This window comes from Bubalus kerabau, chromosome 4 (genome assembly GCF_029407905.1).
Source record: "Bubalus kerabau isolate K-KA32 ecotype Philippines breed swamp buffalo chromosome 4, PCC_UOA_SB_1v2, whole genome shotgun sequence".
NCBI classification, from domain to species: Eukaryota; Metazoa; Chordata; class Mammalia; order Artiodactyla; family Bovidae; genus Bubalus; species Bubalus kerabau.
Window position 1 is genome coordinate 2,382,572 of NC_073627.1, and position 20,820 is coordinate 2,403,391.

The 20,820-nt window shown below is 46.6% G+C and overlaps 1 protein-coding gene across 13 annotated transcripts in view; it reads right to left on the reverse strand.

Annotated features, from left to right (window-relative positions):
- Nucleotides 1-2,265: 2,265 nt before the first annotated feature.
- LOC129648551 (ATP-binding cassette sub-family A member 9-like) overlaps nucleotides 2,266-20,820 on the reverse strand; it is a 61,571-nt gene continuing 43,016 nt past the window's right edge. For 12 of the 13 annotated variants that reach the window (XM_055574994.1, XM_055574988.1, XM_055574987.1 and 9 more), the window contains 9 exons: nucleotides 20,389-20,480; nucleotides 16,489-16,649; nucleotides 15,399-15,474; nucleotides 15,224-15,318; nucleotides 14,068-14,187; nucleotides 13,765-13,905; nucleotides 13,045-13,124; nucleotides 10,717-10,772; nucleotides 2,266-10,379 (listed from right to left, as the gene is read on the reverse strand). In XM_055574994.1, coding sequence (XP_055430969.1) covers nucleotides 10,284-10,379; nucleotides 10,717-10,772; nucleotides 13,045-13,124; nucleotides 13,765-13,905; nucleotides 14,068-14,187; nucleotides 15,224-15,318; nucleotides 15,399-15,474; nucleotides 16,489-16,649; nucleotides 20,389-20,480 — 917 coding nt within the window. In that variant the 3' untranslated portion in view covers nucleotides 2,266-10,283. Of the gene's footprint in view, nucleotides 10,380-10,716; nucleotides 10,773-13,044; nucleotides 13,125-13,764; nucleotides 13,906-14,067; nucleotides 14,188-15,137; nucleotides 15,319-15,398; nucleotides 15,475-16,488; nucleotides 16,650-20,388; nucleotides 20,481-20,820 lie in introns of those variants that run through there. The other variant, XR_008712778.1, reaches the window with a different exon arrangement.

Here is a 20,820-nt window from a genome sequence, read left to right on the forward strand (position 1 = left end):
GTTTACAGGAAAAAAAAGTTTTTCTTAATAGAATGTCAGCATGATGGAGTTGTTTTCGTAGTGGACACCTTTTAACTTCCGCTTTGTTTTGTGGGATGTTCTAGACTGATAGGCACAGCGCCCTCTTTCCCAGAGGCCTCCTGCAGCTGGAGCATTGCCAGCGTCCGTTCACTGTGAAATCTGCCCAGACGTGACCAACTCCTTTCAGATACGGCTGCAGCCCTTTTAATAATGAAAAATCATTTCACTCCATTTTAAAGCCATTTTCACAAATGTGTATCATTTTACATAAGCCTACATTTTTATCCATTTTTTCTCTCTTCTCACTATCCGTTTTCTTGGTATCAGTTAGTTTTCCTGTTTTTTTTTTTTTAATTTTTTGCTCATGTACTAATAGTCTTTATTATACTTTATTTTTATTGTAAGCTGTCTCAACTCCTTTAATCAAGATGAGGTGAAGTGAAGTGTTAGTCATTCAGTTGTGTCTGACTCTGCGACTCCATGGACTATAGTTTTCCAAGTTCTTCAGCCCATGCGGAGAAGTCTCCAGGCAAGAACACTGGAGTGGGGTGCCATTCCCTTCTCCAGGGGATCTTCCCAAACCAGGGATCGAATTTGAGTCTCCTATAGGCAATTCTTTACTGTCTGAGCCACCATGGAAGTCCAATCAAGATGAGATGATATGAGCAATGAATAATAATTGAGAATATTGTATTCTGTAATGTAATCATTTTCTTTTACTTTGAAAATTTTTTTAAAGTCTTTTTTTGATGTGGAACATTTTAAAAGTCTCTGTTGAATTTGTTACAGTATCGATTCCATTTTTCCTGTTCTGGTTTTTTGGCTTCATGGCAGGTGGAATCTTAGCTTCCTGACTAGAGATCAAACCCACACCCGCTTCACTTGGAGGCGAAGTCTTCACCACGGGACCGCCAGGGAAGTCCCTGATCATTTTCTTTTAAAATCCTTGTACGTTTAAGCTAAGAGGCACGTTCATTGTACGGGGTGACTAAAATCTAACGCATAAGCCATGTAATGTTTTCTGCATCTGATTCCCACAAAAATCCCAAGAGAGGAAATACTTGAGAAGGAAGCTTGTCAGCAGCCCCTCAAAGGAGTTCAGAATGAGCATCTCCAACAGGTGCCATCTGGGCACGTGGGTCATCCTGAGCCAAAGGCAGCTGAGACCCTGCGGTCTCAAGAGAAACATTGGCCCCTCTGTTCGTTACCTAGGAAAATGGAAAAGGGGGTCTTTCCAGGAGGAGAACAATTGCCAGGGACCCCTTTTATCTGAGTGGCCCACCTTGAATCACTCAACACCTGCTCTTCTGCTCATCCTGCGAGTCTGCCTCCTCCCCTCGGAAGCCCAGGTCCCTGACCATTTCTTAGCTCAGGAGGGCATATATATTCATTCTTCATCTTACCCTTTTGTCTTTGAACCTCTTGGGTATGTAGGATTCCCGTATGTATGAAGCTACATTTGTTTTTCTCCTGTTATTACTCTGTCACGTGTCAATTTGATTATAGACCATCTGAGAGAATCTTTGAGGAGTAGATGAAACCTCTTTCTCGCCAACAGCACCATCCTTCTCCTCCCAGAAGTCATACCCTCCTTCTCTGAATTCTTTACCAACATCTTTTTGCCCTGCTGGGATTTCTTAAAGGAACTAGGCTCTTCAATTTTCTGAAACACAGAACACCATTTCTCCATAACTTCTCATCTTTTGAATGGTAGATATGCAGCATAGAGTTCCAGAAATTTGCGTTCACCTAGACATAACCATCTCTCTGTATTTGTTTTTAAGCATCTCTGCTATTCAAAATCCCTCATCAGAGAAAAGGAAGGAAATGGCCTTTTATGAAGGACTTTCCAACAAGCAGAAACTGGATGTGACATTGCTGAGACAGCTGGAACTAAATGCCCAGCAGCTGTGGTTTGCATTTTTGCAATAAGTCCAATAGAATCTCATACTGAATGGCATGGCCATGATCTCTCTATAAAAACTGGTCCAGGTGGCAGTTCTGAAAATAAAGGGCTCTGGGAAGTCTTCTGTTCTCTTCTTCCCAATCCCCCATCTTCCAATCCTCTAGGCAGTTAAAATAATTATCTTATAGTTTATTGGTGTTGGCCTTCTCCAAATTGGAAAGGGGTCTAGGTGAGGTGGTAAGCTTTTTTTTTTTTTTTTATAAGGTTGTGATAAAAGAAAAAAATTAAAGAAATTTGTTTATCATACTCAGACACTGAAACAATCTTATAAAAGTATCCTTGTTTATTCAGCATTTATACAGAGAAATGGAATCAGGGTAACCTGTAGAGACACTAAGACATTCCCGCAGGCTGGGCTCAGCCACATGCCTCTGCCCACATTATCACTGCACTGATCCAGCACTCGCACCTCCTCTCCACCCACAGAGAACCATATCAATGCTTACACTATGGTCTCTACAAATATGACATTGATGCTATAAAAACGAATGTCTTAGAAAACAACCACAGGCTCAAAGGGGAAGATGGGGGGTTTGGGGCTTCAAGGCTCTTTCTGTGGGAGGAACTTCTGCCTCACTGAGGGTCAAGTTCCTCCTTTAAATCATCCAGCTCCTGCTCCTTGGAGAGCTCCAGGAATACCTGAAAAGGGGGAGGAAATAGAGATAGGAGTGTCATACTGCTTCTCATGGTGCCAAGTGAGTGCCCAGCGTGTGCACACCTTCCGCCTTCATGTTCCGGGGATGGTACCCATCTGTGCCAGGGTGCACTGGGGAGACCGTGCTCCTCCAGGTCAAAGCTCTGTCCAACTGAGCAGAGAAGGAGGTATGTTAGGGGTCCACGTAGTTCTACATCCAGATGGTCCTATAAGTCAGCATATAACACAAACCTCCAGGAGTTTTGTGATGGACAGGGAAGCCTGGCATGCTGCAGTCCATGGGGTCACAAAGAGCTGGACACAACTGAGCAACTGAACTAGACTGAGAGTACAAATCAGTTTTTAAAAAATCTTAAATAAAAAAGTTAAGATAATCATTGTTCATGGTTTAAGCACAGAACTCAGTTGAAAATACACCAGTCCATTCACTTGGGTTTGGGGACGAAGGGCTGGTGTTATGTCTGTGAGCTGCACAGTTATTGAGAGGGGCATTTAAGGGATAAATGATGCTGAGAAGGCTTTCTGCCCCTCATGTGACTGGAAAGAGGGAAGAGGTGGAAGGAAGATGCCTTCTGGAAAGGGTTGTATAAGAAGATTATAGAGAAAGATGCTTGTGACCTCTTGCCGGAAACCATGCCAGCATGCCCTCAATTGGACTGAAGACCCTTCTCATTGACCAAAGTAGATCGAGAAAGGTGGTAAGAGCCCTGATCGGTGCCCAGCAGACAGGTGATGCGTCCCCAGCAGTACCAGGCTGGTGCCGGCCGCAGTGCAAATCAGGAGAGAGCTGGGAGGGACCGCGGTCCAGGTGGCCGGATGCTCGGCTCCCAGGATGGAAGGAGGCTGCGTCATGGACCATGGACGTTATGGACAGGAGTGGGACCAGTCTCCCAGAACCAGGAGGTTAGACCCCTTCCTCAGGAAAGCTGGCAAAGAAGCAAAGATAATCTCTGAGCCGTGACACGGAAAAGAGAATACCGATGGATCCTGGATGCTTCAGAGAAGCAGAGTAAATGGGCTTGGATAGAGAAGGCGTCCCGAACCAGGTGGTGGCAGGGGCCGTGTGGTTGGTTTTATGGTGTAATGGACACAAGAAGGCTGTCTTAGGGACCAGGCAACAGGTCAGCTTCTAAGGCAATAAGATAATACACACATCCAGATAAAATTTAATTCTAAATACATGTGCATCTGCATTCCAGAAAGAAATACTAATATTCTCCTTAAATGCAGATATTACTGACTTTTGACTAGTATCGTTTTATTGACACACACACAAATGCATAGAAACACCCCTCAAAGCAAAACTCACTCCCACTGGCCCCCAAACACGCACTCAGGATTCTCAACCCCCTTGGTTTTCTGGTCCTAAAATTCATTCTGAGTTTAACAACTAAATTGAACACAGTCCGTCACGTCCCATTTTTTGTCATGCTGATGGATTAACTTATGATTTGGAACGATCCGCTCGCTGGGACCTTATTTCAAAGCTTATAGCTCTTACTCTTCTCTCATTTGAAGGAAGCTTGGGCTAAAAGTGGAGCATCTTCCACTGGTAGCTCCTAGACCGTCAGAGACAAGAACCTGGGACCAGAGGAGAAGAGAGGGAGGCTGGTGCGTCTGTGGCCAGTGGAAGCTGGCTGAGCCATCGCTCCGGGCGGGTGGGCTGAGGGAATGAATGAGCGAATGAATGAGGGGGGTCCACAGCAGCAACAAGAGGCTGAGCACAAGGAGAACAGGGGAAGGAGAGCAGCCTGAGATGGCTCAGGGTCCTTATTCCCTGGGATGGAGATGAGCCGGTCCTGGTACAGATTTGCCAAATTCACTTTCCACCTACTTTTCTTTCTTTTTTAATTTTTTTTAAATTGGAGTACAGTTGATTTTGGACTTCCCTGGTGACTCAGAGGTGAAGAATCCACCTGCAAATGCAGGAGACGTGGGTTTGATCCCTGGGTCAGGAAGATCCTCTGGAGGAAGTGGCAACCGACTCCAGTGTTCTTGCCTGGACAATCCCATGGAGAGAGGGGCCTGGTGGGCCACAGTCCATGAGGTCACAAAAGAGTCAGATGAGACTTAGAGACTGAGCAACAACAGTTCAGTGGTTTATGCAGGATATTATCAGTTCAGTTCAGTTCAGTTCAGTCGCTCAGTCGTGTCCGACTCTTTGCGACCCCATGAATCGCAGCACGCCAGGCTTCCCTGTCCATCACCAACTCCCACAGTTCACTCAAACTCATGTCCATCGAGTCAGTGATGCCATCCAGCCATCTCATCCTCTGTCGTCTCCTTTTCCTGCCCCCAATCCCTCCCAGCATCAGAGTTTTTTTCAATGAGTCAACTCTTCCCATGAGGTGGCCAAAGTACTGGAGTTTCAGCTTCAGCATCATAACTTCCAATGAACACCCAGGACTGATCTCCTTTAGAATGGACTGTTGGATCTCCTTGCAGTCCAACGGACTCTCAAGAGTCTTCTCCAACACCACAGTTCAAAAGCATCAATTCTTCAGCACTCAGCTTTCTTCACAGTCCAACTCTCACATCCATACATGACCACAGGAAAAACCATAGCCTTGACTAGATGGACCTTTGTTGGCAAAGTAATGTCTCTGCTTTTCAATATGCTATCTAGGTTGGGCATAACTTTCCTTCCAAGGAGCAAGCGTCTTTTAATTTCATGGCTGCAATCACCATCTGCAGTGATTTTGGAGCCCAAAAAAACAAAGTCTGACACTGTTTCCACTGTTTCCCCATCCATTTCCCATGAAGTGATGGGACCAGATGCCATGATCTTCGTTTTCTGAATGTTGAGCTTTAAGCCAACTTTTTCACTCTCCACTTTCACTTTCATCAAGAGGCTCTTTAGTTCCTCTTCACTTTCTGCCATAAGGGTGGTGTCATCTGCATATCTTAGGTTATTGATATTTCTCCCAGTAATCTTGATTCCAGCTTGTGCTTCTTCCAGCCCAGAGTTTCAGATGATGTACTCTGCATAGAAGTTAAATAAGCAGGGTGACAATATACAGCCTTGACGTATCCCTTTTCCTATTTGGAACCAGTTTGTTGTTCCAGGTCCAGTTCTAACTGTTGCTTCCTGACCTGCATATAGGTTTCTCAAGAGGCAGGTCAGGTGGTCTGGTATTCCCATTTCTTTCAGAATTTTCCACAGTTGATTGTGATCCACACAGTCAAAGGCTTTGGCATAGTCAATAAAGCAGAAATAGATGTTTTTCTGGAACTCTCATGCTTTTTCCATGATCCAGCAGATGTTGGCAATTTGATCTCTGGTTCCTCTGCCTTTTCTAAAACCAGCTTGAACATCTGGGAGTTAACGGTTCATGTACTGCTGAAGCCTGGCTTGGAGAATTTTGAGCATTACTTTACTAGCGTGTGAGATGAGTGCAATTGTGCGGTAGTTTGAGCATTCTTTGGCATTGCCTTTCTTTGGGATTGGAATGAAAACTGACCTTTTCCAGTCCTGTGGCCACTGCTGAGTTTTCCAAATTTGCTGGCATATTGAGTGCAGCACTTTCACAGCATCATCTTTTAGGATTTGAAATAGCTGAACTGGAATTCCATCACCTCCACTAGCTTTGTTCGTAGTGATGCTTTCTAAGGCCCACTTGACTTCACATTCCAGGATGTCTGGCTCTAGGTGAGTGCAGGATATTATGGTGAGGCTGTAATACACTTGAGCTTGTGCTTGAGATGGAGGGCAGGAACTCCACCTCGACTGGGCTTTGAGAGGCTTTAGCAGGTTAAAAGGAGAAGGCAATGGCACCCCACTCCAGTATACTTGCCTGGAAAATCCCTTGGACAGAGGAGCCTGGTAGGCTGTAGTCCATGGGATTGCTACGAGTCGGACATGACTGAGTGACTTCACTTTCACTTTTCACTTTCATGCATTGGAGAAGGAAATGGCAACCCACTCCAGTGTTCTTGCCTGGAGAATCCCAGGGATGGGGGAGCCTGGTGGGCTGCCGTCTATGGGGTCGCACAGAGTCGGACACGACCGAAGCAACTTAGCAGCAGCAGCAGGTTAAAAAACCAGCACCCTTGGACTTGTGTATAGGTGAATTCACTGTGAAAATATTCCAAGGACTCTACCTAAAATTGCCTGCAAAGGGCAGCATTGTTTTTCCAGAGGTCTGCACCGGCATCCACAGGGGAGGAGGATAAGCCACAAGTCACAGCTCTAGCGCATTCAACCTTGAGTAGAGAGACAGAGAGACAGAGAATATGTCTGGGCAGTTTGGTGATTAGGTAGGAGATTTGTTCCTTCATTTCATTGCAGCAGTCCCCTGATGCTTCGTGCGTAATAATAATATTGCACCTTTCCATAGCTGATCAACCAATGCCACACAATTATGTATTGTTGAGCCTCTCCTGAAATCGGCAGGACTTGACTGCTCCCAAAGGTTCTTCACTGCAGGAAGACAGAGTGTGTCTCAGCGGAATTTTAGCAAGTAAAGAGAATCTGGAACAGGCCTCAGTGTTCTGGGAAACATGCCAAGGATGGAACTTGAAAACATGAGTCAAGGCTTCGGAGCAGGGAGCCAGCAGCCTGCCCCGGACGTGACCCTGAAGTCCCGAACCTGGAGTGACCAGTCCATCTCCTGTGTGGGTCACGTTGGCCATGAAGAGAAACCACGTGGCTGCCACAACCTTGTCCCTTGGCCCGGAGCAGGCTGGCTGCTGCCCAGAGCTCTCATCTTGTTGGTTACGAGCAGAACAATGCTCCGGTCGGTGCTGTTTCCTGGAGGCAAAGCTCAGAGGAGAGGTGCTGAGCAGTGCTGACAGGAGGCAAGTTGGCCAGTGCCTCACTGGGAGGAGAATCTGCCTGCGGTGGCTGGATGAGCTGAGCGGCAGTCTAGACAGAAGCGGACCAGAGTTCACCCAAACCCATGTCCATTGAGTTGGTGATGCCATCCAACCATCTCATCCTCTGTCGTCCCCTTCTCCTCCTTCCCTCAATCTTTCCCAGCATCAGGGTCTTTTCAAATGAGCTCTTCGCATCAGGTGGCCAAAGTATTGGAGTTTCAGCTTCAACATCAGTCCTATCAATGAACACCCAGGACTGATCTGCTTTATGATGGACTGGTTGGATCTCCCTTCAGTCCAAAGGACTCTCAAGAGTCTTCTCCAACACCACAGTTCAAAAGTATCAATTCTTTGGCACTCAGCTTTCTTCACAGTCCAACTCTCACATCCATACATGACCACAGGAAAAACCATAGCCTTGACTAGAGGGACCTTTGTTGTACCTCTTCTTAGAGAAACACAAGTGTCCTCAGATTAGGGCCCCACCTGACAACCTCGCTTAACTTGAATTATCTCTTTACAGGCCCCACCTCCAAACACAGCCACCCTGGAGAATGGATCTATGAGTTTGTGGGGAACACAGTTCAGAACACGACCAGAAGCAGCAAGGAGAGCAGCAACAAGAACGACTCAGCTGAGTAAGAACGTACCAGAAAACCGCATCAATTGCAAAGTGTTTATAGGACGGTTACTTGGAGGTCACAGCATATGCAGACAGAAGAAAGCGGTGCCTATAAAGTTCTAGCACTGTTCAGTAGACCCTCACATCATAAGAAACAGAAAATAAAAACATGCTTCAAAATTATCAGTTCAGTTCAGTCACTCAGTCGTGGCTGACTGTTTGCAACATGCATGCCAGGCCTTTGCAGCATGCCAGGCCTCCCCGTCCATCACCAACTCCCAGAGTTTGCTCAGACTCACGTCCATCGAGTTGGTGATGCTATCCAGCCATCTCATCCTCTGTCATCCCCTTCTCCTCCCGCCTTGAATTTTTCCCACATCAGGGTCTTTTTAAATGAGTCAGTTCTTCACATCAGGTGGCCAAAATATTGGAGTTCCAGCTTCAGCATCGGTCCTTCCAATGAACATTCAGGACTGATTTCCTTTAGAATGGACTAGTTGGATCTCCTTGCTGTCCAAGGGACTCTCAAGAGTCTTCTCCAACACCACAGTTCAAAAGCATCAATTCTTCAGTGCTCAGCTTTCTTTATAGTCAAACTCTCACATCCATACATAACCACTGGAAAAACCATAGCCTTGACTAGACGGACCTTTGTTGACAAAGTAATGTCTCTGCTTTTTAATATGTGGTCTAGGCTGGTCCTAACTTTACTCCCAACGAGTAAGTGTCTTTTTAATTTCATGGCTGCAGTCACCATCTGCAGTGATTTTGGAGCCCCCCAAAATAATATTGCTTTATGCCATAAGGGTGGTATCATCTGCATATCTGAGGTTATTGATATTTCTCCCTGCAATCTTGATTCCAGCTTGCACTTCTTCCAGCCCAGCGTTTCTCATGATGTACTCTGCATATAAGTTAAATAAGCAGGGTGACAATATACAGCCTTGATGTACTCCTTTTCCTATTTGGAACCAGTCTGTTCTTCCATGTCCAGTTCTAACTGTTGCTTCCTGACCTGCATACAGATTTCTCAAGAGGCAGGTCAGGTGGTCTGGTATTCTCATCTCTTTCAGAATTTTCCACAGTTTGTTGTGATTCAAAATTGCAAGATGTATTTTTTTAAAACCTTCCTCGACTTGATCATTCAAATTCTCAGTACGACCATTTTAACAGGTTTCACATTTCCTGTATCATCACAACAGATAAAACATGACTGTACAATCTGAAATCTGAGAAGTGACAGGAAAGGGAGATGAGTAAATTAAGAACAGGTGAAGAAGAAATGAAAACAGCAAGCCTGTGCTGCCGTGAAATCGTTAGACTCCGCCTCCCGTACAGCAAACTCTCAGCGTCCGGTCTCACTTTGTCCCTGTCGTTGTTTCAGTCATTGTTTCAGTTCAGTTCAGTTCAGTCACTCAGTCGTGTCCGACTCTTTGCAACCCCATGAATTGCAGCACTCCAGGCCTCCCTGTCCATCACCAACTCCCGGAGTTCACTCAGACTCACGTCCATCGAGTCAGTGATGCCATCCAGCCATCTCATCCTCTGTCGTCCCCTTCTCCTCCTGCCCCCAATCCCTCCCAGCATCAGAGTCTTTTCCAATGAGTCAACTCTTCGCATGAGGTGGTCAAAGTACTGGAGTTTCAGCTTTAGTATCAGTCCTTCCAAAGAACACCCAGGGCTGATCATTGTTTAGTCTTGTCCAGTTCTTGTGAGCCTATGTAGCCCTCCAGGCTCCTCTGTGCACGGGATTTCCCAGGCAAGAATACTGGAGTGGGTGGCCATGCCCTTCTCCAGGGGATCTTCCCGACCCAGGGATCAAACCTGTGTGTCCTGCATCGGCAGGCGAAATCTTTACCATTTAGCCACCTGCCTACTTAAAAAGAGAAAATAGTTAAGATTTTAAAGGTCAGAGACCTTTAAATTAATTTAATTTCTGTATCATTCTCAGAAACATAAAAATTCCCTAATCAGGTGCATTTTAAAAAAAATCTGCTGCCATGTGAAACACTGGGTTCAGTTGCTGTTTCGGAGGCTGCCTGGTCTGCTGAGCATCAGTGCTCTGACCTTACTCCTTAGTCCCACTATCCATCATGTTATTGAGAAAAGTGATGACGTGGGTTTCAAAAGCATTTTGAAATCATATCTGAGCCAAGGTATATTAATGCTATAAAATATGGTCTTAAAAATAGTGGATTTGGGCTTTAAGGCTCTTCCTGCAGGAGCTTCCACCTCATGGAGAGATCAACTTCCTCATCAGAATCGTCCCACTCCTGCTCCTTGCAGAGTTCCAGGAAAACCTGCAACAGAGGAAGAAATAAAGAGATGGGGTGACCACTGCTTCCTGTAGCCCCAAGTGAGTGCAGAGTGTGTCCACACATGGTATCTTTATATTCCATGAAGAGTAAAGTGTTAGTCACTCAGTCATGTCTGACTCTCTGGGACCCCAAGGATTGTAGCCTGCCAGGCTCCTCTGTCCATGCGATTCTCCAGGCAAGGATACTGGAGTGGGTTGTCATTTCCTGCTCCAGGGGATCTTCCCAACCCAGGGATTGAAGCCCGGTTTCCCACGTTGCAGGTGGATGCTTTACCGTCTGAGCCACCTGGGATGCTGTGGGATGTGCAAAATGGACCCACCTGCTCCAGGCTGCACTGGGAGAGACTGTACTCCTCCAGGTCGAAGTTCTGTTTAACTGCAGAAGGATGGATGTGTATTAGGACTGCAAATGTCTTTCATTTATAAATTTGCCAAGTCATGTACCAAGGGCACACGCGGACAGATCTTAAATACACAAGGTGGGTAATAAACTTGGATTAAATATGGGAATGCACATTCACCACGTGGTCCTCTCTCTCATCATCTTAGAGCTCGGGCAGAAGGGCCACAAGACTGAAAACAGGACGCGAGGTTCTGGATTGCCCATGCGGGTTGCGCTAAAGGCTGGACCACTGCCTCCAGCTGCTCTGCATCCGCCCTCACTCTCCTCCACCCTGCTCTCTGCTCCAGAGCCCAACTTGGTGGGCTCCTCCTGGGGGGTTCCGCCAGTGGAAAGCCCAGGAGGAGGGACAGAGAGAGAGGAGATGGAGCTTTTATCCCTCCACTTCCTCCCTGACCCCAGGCATGTCCTTTGATTCAAGATCACTTCTTCCCTCAAGATGGCAGATTCTACCTGACTCTACTCCCAGGGTCCCGTCACCACCTCCTCACTTCATCCCTTTGGACCTGAGAACAGGAACCCTGGTGTCAAGCCTCAGGTAACTGCACTGTTCCTGGCACCTTGCCAAAGAGCCCCTTTATAAACAAAAGTTCCTGGAATTATCCTTTTTTATTTTTTAAATTTATGGGTTTTTTTTTTTTTTTTGGCTGCTTGTGGGATCTTCTCTGACCAGGAATCAAACCTGTGCACCCCTCACTGGAAGCTTGGAGTCAACCACTGGACCACCAGGGAAATCAATCTTATTTTTGAGTTCACTGCCTTTTACCCACATGGATTGTGACTGAGAGTCCAAACATGCAAATACATATGAGAGAAGAACCACGAGTGGAAAGAAGACCCTGGAGAGTCGCAATTTCTCCTGGACAGTTAGTTACTAGACAACAGTTAGTTACTAGATCAACATCACCCCTGGCCTCTAGAAGACCTTGTTGTTGCTGTTTAGTTACTCAGTCGTGTCTGACTCTTTGTGACCCCATGGACAGTAGCCCGCCAGGCTCCCCCATCTGTGGGGTTTCCCAGGAAAGGATACTGCAGTGGGTTGCCATTTCCTTCTCCAGGGGTTCTTCCCGACCCAGGGATCAAACCCACGTCTCCTGCATTGGCAGGCGGGTTCTTTACCAATGAGCCGCCTGGGAAGCCCCTAGAAGACCTACTAGACGCCAACTATACCCCCAACCACACCACCAGCTGTGAAAGCTGAAAACGCAGGGACCCCATTTTATAGCTGCATTTTCACAAACCATGGGTGTGCGGCCGCCCTGCGCCTGTTTCGACCGTGGCGCTGTGTTCCCAGCGGCATTTCCTCACTTTGTCTTTCTGTGTCACATGTTGCTAATTCTCAAGATATTTCAAATGTTGCATTCGGATTCTATTTTTCATGCTGATCCGTGATCTTCCATATTATTATAAAAAAAAGATTACCACTCGTTTAAGACTCAGACGGAGGCTCTCATTTTTTTAGCAATAAAATATTCTAAATTATGGCAACTAATTACAGTTTTTAGAAATAATGTTATCACACACTTAATAAACTATAGTACAGTGTAAACAGCCTTTTTTTTTTTTTTTTGGATGTGGACCATTTTTAAAGTCTTTATTGAATTTGTTACAATATTGTTTCTGTTTTATGTTTTGACTTTTTAGCCTTGAGGCATGCTGGATCTTAGCTTCCCCGACCAAGGATCGAACTTGCACCCCTTGCATTGGAAGGTGAGGTCTCAAACACTAGACTGCCAGGGAAGTCCCCTAAACATCGCTTTTATATGCCCTGGGAAACCAAAACACTCATGAGACTTCCTTCATTGCAGCATTCAATATATAGTGATGTCTGGAACCCAACCCACAATACCTCTGAGGTCTGCCTGTATCCCCAGAAGTTGCCAAATCACAGGCTGAGAACCACTGGATTAAAACCTTACTATTTATAGTATGTGAAGTGAAAGTCGCTCAGTCATGTCCGACTCTTTGTGACCCCATGGACTATATAGTCCCTGGAATTGTCCAGGCCAGAATACTGGAGTGGGGAGCCTTTCCCTTCTCCAGGGGATCTTCCAGACCCAGGGATTGAACCTGGCCTCCCGCATTGCCGGCGAATTCTTTACCAGCTGAGCCACAAGGGAAGCCCTTATCGTATAATATAGTATAATGTCACGTTTTGGGCCCATGTATTGATACTTCTTATGCTGGTTTTATGCAAGACTTGAACGTGATCGGTTTCCAGAGGCTCACTTGCAGCAGGCACTCTCACCTGTCTCTAAACTGAAGAAGGCGTGTGATAAAGGGTGTACATCCTCAACAGGCAACTTGTAGACCACCAGGGAGGCGAACCTGGGGGCGAGGAGAGAGACCTGAGTTCAGGACCCAGAGGCACGGCCGCGAACAGGTGCCACGTCTGGGAAGGGGCAGCAGGCTCGTCCAGGACTTGGCTGTGCACCTGGAACTACCACAACATTGTGAACTCAGCTGCAATCCAATATATAAAATAAATAAACAGGCCCTTGAAAATTAAAAGAAAAGAAAAAGGAAGAATGTTAATTCCCTTACAAGAATCAGCTTCCAAACCAGGACTTGGTTCTCTTATTTCCCACCTGTGCTATCCCTTGGAATTGGATGTCTCAAGAGTTGACTCATTGGAAAAGACTCTGATGCTGGGAGGGATTGGGGGCAGGAGGAGAAGGGGACGACAGAGGATGAGATGGTTGGATGGCATCACTGATTCGATGGATGTGAGTCTAAGTAAACTCCGGGAGTTGGTGATGGACAGGAGGCCTGGTGTGCTGCGATTCATGGGGTCACAAAGAGTCGGGCACAACTGAGTGACTGAACTGAACTGAACTACTCACTGAAGTCCTCATGATTCCCACATAGTTTTTTTTAAAAAAAGAATGGGAAGATAAAGCTTTTATATCTCGCCATCACAGAAAAACAGAGCAAAGACCAGGACGAATCAGAATGAGCCCGCATTGACCTCTCCTGCCGAGCAGCCTGGGGGAAGATCCTCAGGACCTCAGCGTGCAGAGCCTCCAGCCGGGCCAGGCTCTTCAGCTTCATCTCCAGCAGGTAGTCTCTGCCGAACTTGCTCTTCAGATGCTGGATGGAGCCGATACACCTGGAGGTGAGAGGAGGGTCAGCCGGCAGGGGAAGCGAGGGGAAACCCACCGCTGGGGACGCGGGGTCCTGGGACCAGGGCAGCCGGCCAGCCCAGCTCCACGCAGAGACCACCGTGTCGGGGAGATGCCCTCACTCAGAGCGCACCCGGGGACCCACCCACCTCAGGCTCCCGGACACCATGATGGCCACGCGGTCGCACACGGCCTCCGCCTCGGCCATGGAGTGGGTGGTCAGCAGGGCGCCCCTCGCTGTATTTCTAAAGGAGGCCCGGATCAGCTGCCTGAAGTGAGGCCAAGGAAAATAAACGTCAACTAGTGGGGATGCTCCAGACGGTGTGAAAACAACATAACGGCGTTTCCACGGGCACTTATGAAACAGAGCGAATTCAGATTCACTCCTCAAAGACAGGAGGTTCGGAGGGACAACAGGCATGGAAAGAACCAAGCAGACAGGGTGTCTCATTCGGAGCAGGGCTTCGGCTGAATGCAGGGAATGATAGTAGGTACAAGCTTGTCTACAGAGATGCTGCATTTCAATAATATTTATGAGAAGGCAGTAGGAGGAAAGAGGAGACCTTATGTACAAGCGTGATGATAATGACATATGCCCCAAAGCACAAAATGACAGATTTCAGAAAATTCTTCAAGTGATTGGAGAATATATTGAGTATAATCTATAACAAATTTTTGAATCATTATATTGTACAACTGAAACCAATATAATATTATACATCAGTTATACATCAATAAAAGAATTTTTAAATAAGATAAAATGAATAATTTGCATGTCAAAAAAGAGAATACATGAATTTATTCTTCCCTCCATAAGAATTATGTATCAGGTGATGTTGCAAAAGATTTAAACTTAATAATAGATTGATCTGATTAAATATAAAAGTGAGTCTTGAATACTTACTTGGAAGAGCTAAGATGAACATGAAATTTTTAGAGTGAGGATTGAGTTACAATTACCTTTTTCTCCTTAATAAAAACTGATGTGATATGACATCAGCATTTTTTTTCTTCATACTGTTTTTTTCTGGTAATGTGGACATCTTTCCCTTTATAAACAACGGTTTAATTTTTTTGTCTTTTTTTATTGCGTCAAGGACATTTTTAGTGGGAAATTTCAGACTTCCAAATGACAGCTGCAAAGTGGCTGCCTAGGTGCGTTCATACACGTGAGCCCAAGGGGAGGATCTGTCAGCACAGGAGAAACCACCCCTCTCACCGCCGATCTAACAGAACCAGCAGGGCTTTTCAGGGCCAGCTGTTACAGGCGACACATTCGCTCAGGGCTGCCCCGACGCCCCTCACCACATCTGCAGCTGCCCCTCGGGGTCCATCCCTGTGGTCGGCTCGTCCAGGAGCAGCACGGCCGGGCTCCCCAGGACGCTCAGCGCGAAGCTCAGCTGCAACAGAGAGGAGCCGCGTCGGCGCCGGCCTGGGGGCACGTGCAGGGTGGGGTTGGGGGGGGACGGCCCCTCCCTACCTTTCTCTTCGCCCCCTCGGGTAAGGCCTTGGCGGGGAGCTCCATCTGGTCCTGCAGCTTCAGCGCGTCCGCCAGCCTGCGGGAAGCAGGGGGAGTCAAACCCACAGCACCCTGCTCAGGGCGGGGATGCATGGGGGAGAACCAGCAAATCAGAACAGATGCAGAGAGTTTAAATGAGGCTCAGAGTGATCCTAAAATTGAAACCACCTAGGGTGTTTTATGAACCCTTCTTGGCAGCCAGACTCATATCTGCAGTGCCTTCTTTCTGTACTGAGAACAGTGAGTATATGATCCTATATGATACTGCAAAGATCGTGCAATCCCACACTAGGGCAGACATCCAAAAAAGACGAAAACTCTCAATCTGAAACCATACATGCACTCCAGCGTTCACTGAGGCTCTATTTACAGTAGCCAGGACATGGAAACAGCGCAAATGCCCATCAGTGGTCAACTGGTTTAAGAAGGTGTGGTGCACGCAAGCAATGGGAGATTACTCAGCCGTAAGAAAGAATGAAATATTGTCACTTTCAGCAATGCAGATAGGTCGAGAGAAGTTAGTGTGAAGTAAGTCAGACAAAGGCAAATAGTATATGATGTCACTTATATGTAGAATCTAAAAATATAATACAAATGATTCTATATACAAAACAGAAATAGGCTCACAGAGCTAGAGAAACAAACTTAGGGTTACCAAAGGGGAAAGGGGTGAGGGGCGGGATAAATCAGGACTTTGGGTTTAACAGATACAAACTACTATACATAAAATTGCTATGCAACAAGGATTCGCTGTATAACACAGGGGACTGTATTCAGTATCTTGTAATAGCCCATGATGGAAAAGAATCTGAAAAAAAATATGACTGAGTCACTTTGTTGTATACCTGAAACTAACACCGTATTTTAAGTCAACTATACATCAGTTAAGAAATAAAACGCATGGCCTTTTTCTCTCCAGGCTTAAAGAGAGCGAAAACACTGAACTGGGGTCTAGACGATCAACAAGTATGGAGCTATCAGCACCGCCCGCCTCATCCTGTGTGAAGGTGTTTCAGCCCAGGTGGGGAGCAGGTGATGCCCCCCCACGCACCTGGTGATAGCGGCCTCGGCGTCCACCCTCCGCAGCCCTTTCACAGCGGCCGACACCTCGAGGTGCTCCCTCACCGTCAGGCCGGGCCACAGCGCGCTCTCCTGGGGGCAGTACCCCAGGAACCCCGGGGGCGCCCCTCCGCTGCCCCCTGCGAGCAGCACCTGCAGAGACAAGGTCATTCTCACATTCCCTCCAAAACCACGTGTGTAGGCGATGAGCGTTATTTCAGTGGTGTCCTCCTGCTCACACAGGGCCAAGAGTCCAGAAGTGAGCGGGTGATCGCTAGCTCTGGGGAAAAGATGGTTGAAAACGAAAAGGCAGACCCTCCACACTGTTGCAGGACAGGTTCTCTATCACAGTTTGGACTTCGTTACCAAGTCCATGAAAGAATTCAAGGTCACTTATTTGGTTGTCCAATTGTTGTTGTTTAGTCACTAAGTCGTGCCTGACTCTTTGTGACCCCATGGACTCTAGCCCTCCAGGTTCCTCTGTCCATGGAATTTCCCAGGCAAGAATACTGGAGTGAGTTGCCATATCCTCCCCCAGGGGATCTTCCCAATCCAGGGATCCAACCCTAGTCTGTCTCCCGCATTGGCCGGCAGATTCTTTACCACTGAGCCACCTGGTAAGCCTGGCCGTCCAATGCTTGACTTCATTTACTGATCCAAACATCCATAGGAGCAGGTATTTATTGAAGATTCTGTTTTTCCAAAGTTAAAATCGTTACAATCACGGGATATTTCACAAGTATATTGTGAAGATTAAATACGCTAGTTTTTTCCAGCCCTCCTGCCAGGGGACACCTGGCCCGTATGGAGACACTTGTGTTGTCCTGATTGAGAATCTAGGGGGTTGAGGCCAAGGATGCTGCTAAATATCCCGCAATGCACAGGACGGCCCTTCATAATAAGAATGATCTGGTCCAAAATGACACAGGTGTCAGACTGTTGATCAACCACTGTGCCAAAATGGAATAAAAAGCTTAAAAACATGGATGGACCTAGGAATTGTCATACTGAGTGAAGTAAGACAGAGAAGGGGGAATATCGTATGACATTATGTGTAGAATCTAAAAAGAAATGATACAAATGAACTTATTTAAAAACAGAAACCTCAGATACGCAGATGACACCACCATTATGGCAGAAAGCGAAGAACTAAACAGCCTCTTGATGAAAGTGAGAGAGGAGAATGATAAAATTGGTGTAAAGCTCAACATTCAGAAAACTAAGATCATGGCATCCGGTCCCATCACTTCATGGCAAATAGATGGGGAAACAATGGAAACCCTAAGAGACTATTTTTTTTAAGCTCCAAAATCACTGCAGATGGTGACCGCAGCCATGAAATTAAAAGACACTTGCTCCTTGGAAGAAAACCTGTGACCAACCTAGACAGCATATTAAAAAGTAGAGACATTACTTTGCCAACAAAGGTCCATCTAGTCAAGGCTATGGTTTTTCCAGTGGTCATGTATGGATGTGAGAGTTGGACTGTGAAGAAAGCTGAGCGCCGAAGAATTGATGCTTTTGAACTGTGGTGTTGGAGAAGACTCTTGAGAGTCCTTTGGACTGTTGGACTGCAAGGAGATCCAACCAGTCCATCCTAAAGGAAATCAGTCCTGAATATTCATTGGAAGGACTGATGCTGAAGCTGAAACTGCAATAACTTGGCCACCTGATGCAAAGAACTTACTCATTGGCAAAGACTCTGATGCTAAGAAAGACTGAAGGTGGGAGAAGGGGACGACAGAGGATGAGACGGTTGGATGGCATCACCGACCTGATGGAAATGAGTCTGAGTAAATTCGGGGAGTTGGTGATGGACAAGGAAGCCTGGCGTGCTGCAGTCCATGGGGTTACAAAGAGTCGGACACAACTGAGTGACTGCACTGAACTGATAAATAGAAACAGACTCACAGATGCAGAAAAAAACTTATGGTCGCCAGGGGGATGGGCTGGGGGAAGGGATAGTTAGGGAGTTTGGGATGGACACATACACGTGGCTATACTTAAAGTGGATAACCAACAAGGACCTGCTGTACAGCACAGGGGACTCTGTTCAGTGTTATGTGGCAGCCTGGATGGGAGGGGAATTTGGGGGAGAATGGATACATGTGTATGCATGGCTGAGTCCCTTTGCTGTTCACCTGAAACTATCACAACATCGTTAACTGGCAATGTGAAATAAAAAGATATTTTTTAAGTTTAAAAAAAGAGAAGACAAACAACAAAAACAAGCATCCTGGCCCCCCAAACCCCAACATGTCCCCAGGGCCAAACCTGAGAAATTCTGAACTAAGGTAAATGGAAACTTCTCAGCATTAGTCTGGCACATAGGAATCAATAAATACATGCATTTATTATTTTTTATGAGCCGGATACTGTGCCATATAATAATAACAACAGGTGTGTGTACCAGTGCTTACATTTTCTGTGTTTTAAATTATTTTGGCCTCAGAAAAACCCGACCCGACTGGGGCGTTAGCTGGATAGTCCTGTTTCACGCATGAGGAAACAAACAAGCCTCCTTTGTTGGAATCGTGCAGGAGGCCATTTGAGGTAGAGCTGGGAGTGGGAACTGGGGCCTGCCCAGGGACGGCAAGCCAGTGACGTCGGGGCTGTGTCGTCTCTGCCCGGGACTGAGGAGGAGAGCCCTCGCTAACCTGGCCTCCTAGAACTTTCAGTCTAGAGAGAGAAACAGGAAACACATCAGCAAGCATGCACGTGAGTGAATCGCAGCGCCCGCTGATCGCTTTCAGGGCAATAAAGGTGTTAGCTCCGAGTGTCACAGGGAAAGGCCTCTGGGGATGTGGATTTTAAAGTGATGAGAAGGAGATGAGCAGACACACGAAGAGCCGAGGGCAGAGCACTCCAGCCTCCGGGAGAGTACACCCCAGGGTCTCACAGTGGGAAGACCACGGAAGGCTAGTGGGAGCCAAGGTCATCAACGGAGCCCAGACCCTACAGGGCCTTTTGCGGCCCCGGTGAAGGTTCTGGACGCACTCCAGCTGCGGGGTTATAAGCAGGGTGATGGCATGAGCACTTCTGCATTTTTCTAAGGACCGCTCTGGCTGCCGAGGAGTGAGAGGGGAACGGAAACCAAGAGTGCCATCAGCTTCTCATGGTGAGCACGCCCTCTGGCCTTCACCTTCTGACCAGTGTCAACAGCGTCTGCCCTTCAAACGTGTGATACTGTGGGTCTTCCTTGGTGGCCTGGGGGCTGAGACTCTGTGCTCCTAATGTGGGGGGGCGCCCAGGTTCAATCCCTGAACCTGGGATTGAGCCCTATAACTTCAGGTTCAATCCCTGAATCCCTGTTCAATGCTGCAACTAAGAGCCATTGCAGATAAATAAATAAATATTATTTTAAAAAAAGAACAACAAAAAAGACAAAGTTGCAATCCTTCAATCCTCTGTCCATTACTTTACACAACTTGGCCCAGGCATAGCACCCCCCTGTATTCATATGCTATTGTGGTTTTTTGCTTTGGAACATGGACAATTTTTCACTAATCTAAGAGTTCTATTTTCTGAATAAACCCTGGATCTTGGCAGTCCGATTCAGCAAATTCTCAGGATACATAAGTTTAAAAAAAAAAAGAAAGACTTTTGACCGTGAACAAAGCTAATGTTTAGCTTTACTTTCCCAAATGTTTCCTGTGAGTGTGTCTATTTTTCACTCAGTAGAAGGCATAGAATAGATAATACATAGGCTTCGGTGCCTAACTATTTTTGGAATTAAGGAGAGACATTTTTCATTAGCCCTCTTCATTCAATGCATAAGTCACAATGATTAATAAGAAAGGACCAGATAAATATTTTTGAGATTGGCATCTACGGTCACTGGAAATGTTTGTTCTGGCAGCACTGAGGAGCGCATCTCCGTGTGCTTACTCACCTGCCCTGCGGTCGGTCTCGTGTCTCCAGTTATCATCTTGATGGTTGTGCTTTTACCGGCTCCGTTGTGTCCCAAGAGCCCTATGACTTCACCTGAAAGAAACAGGTACACTCAGAATTATCCCTGCAAATTGTTACAACAAAGTAACACAAATGCTCTTTCACGGCTCACCGTGTGTCAACCCATAGGCATTATTTCACTTATTCTTCGCACACACACCTGAGTGTTGTCACTAGCTTCATTTTGCAGGCAAGGAAATGGAGATGCAAAGAGAATTGAGAACAAAATGACCAGGGTCATGCAGCCAGTCTGAGGTTGAGCTGGAATCTGAAGCGCATTTTGCATTTAACCAACACGCTGCAGAACATGCCGTTTGTGAGGATGGATGCACTGTGGTACCCCAGGGGGTGCCTTCCTGGGAACGAATCCCTG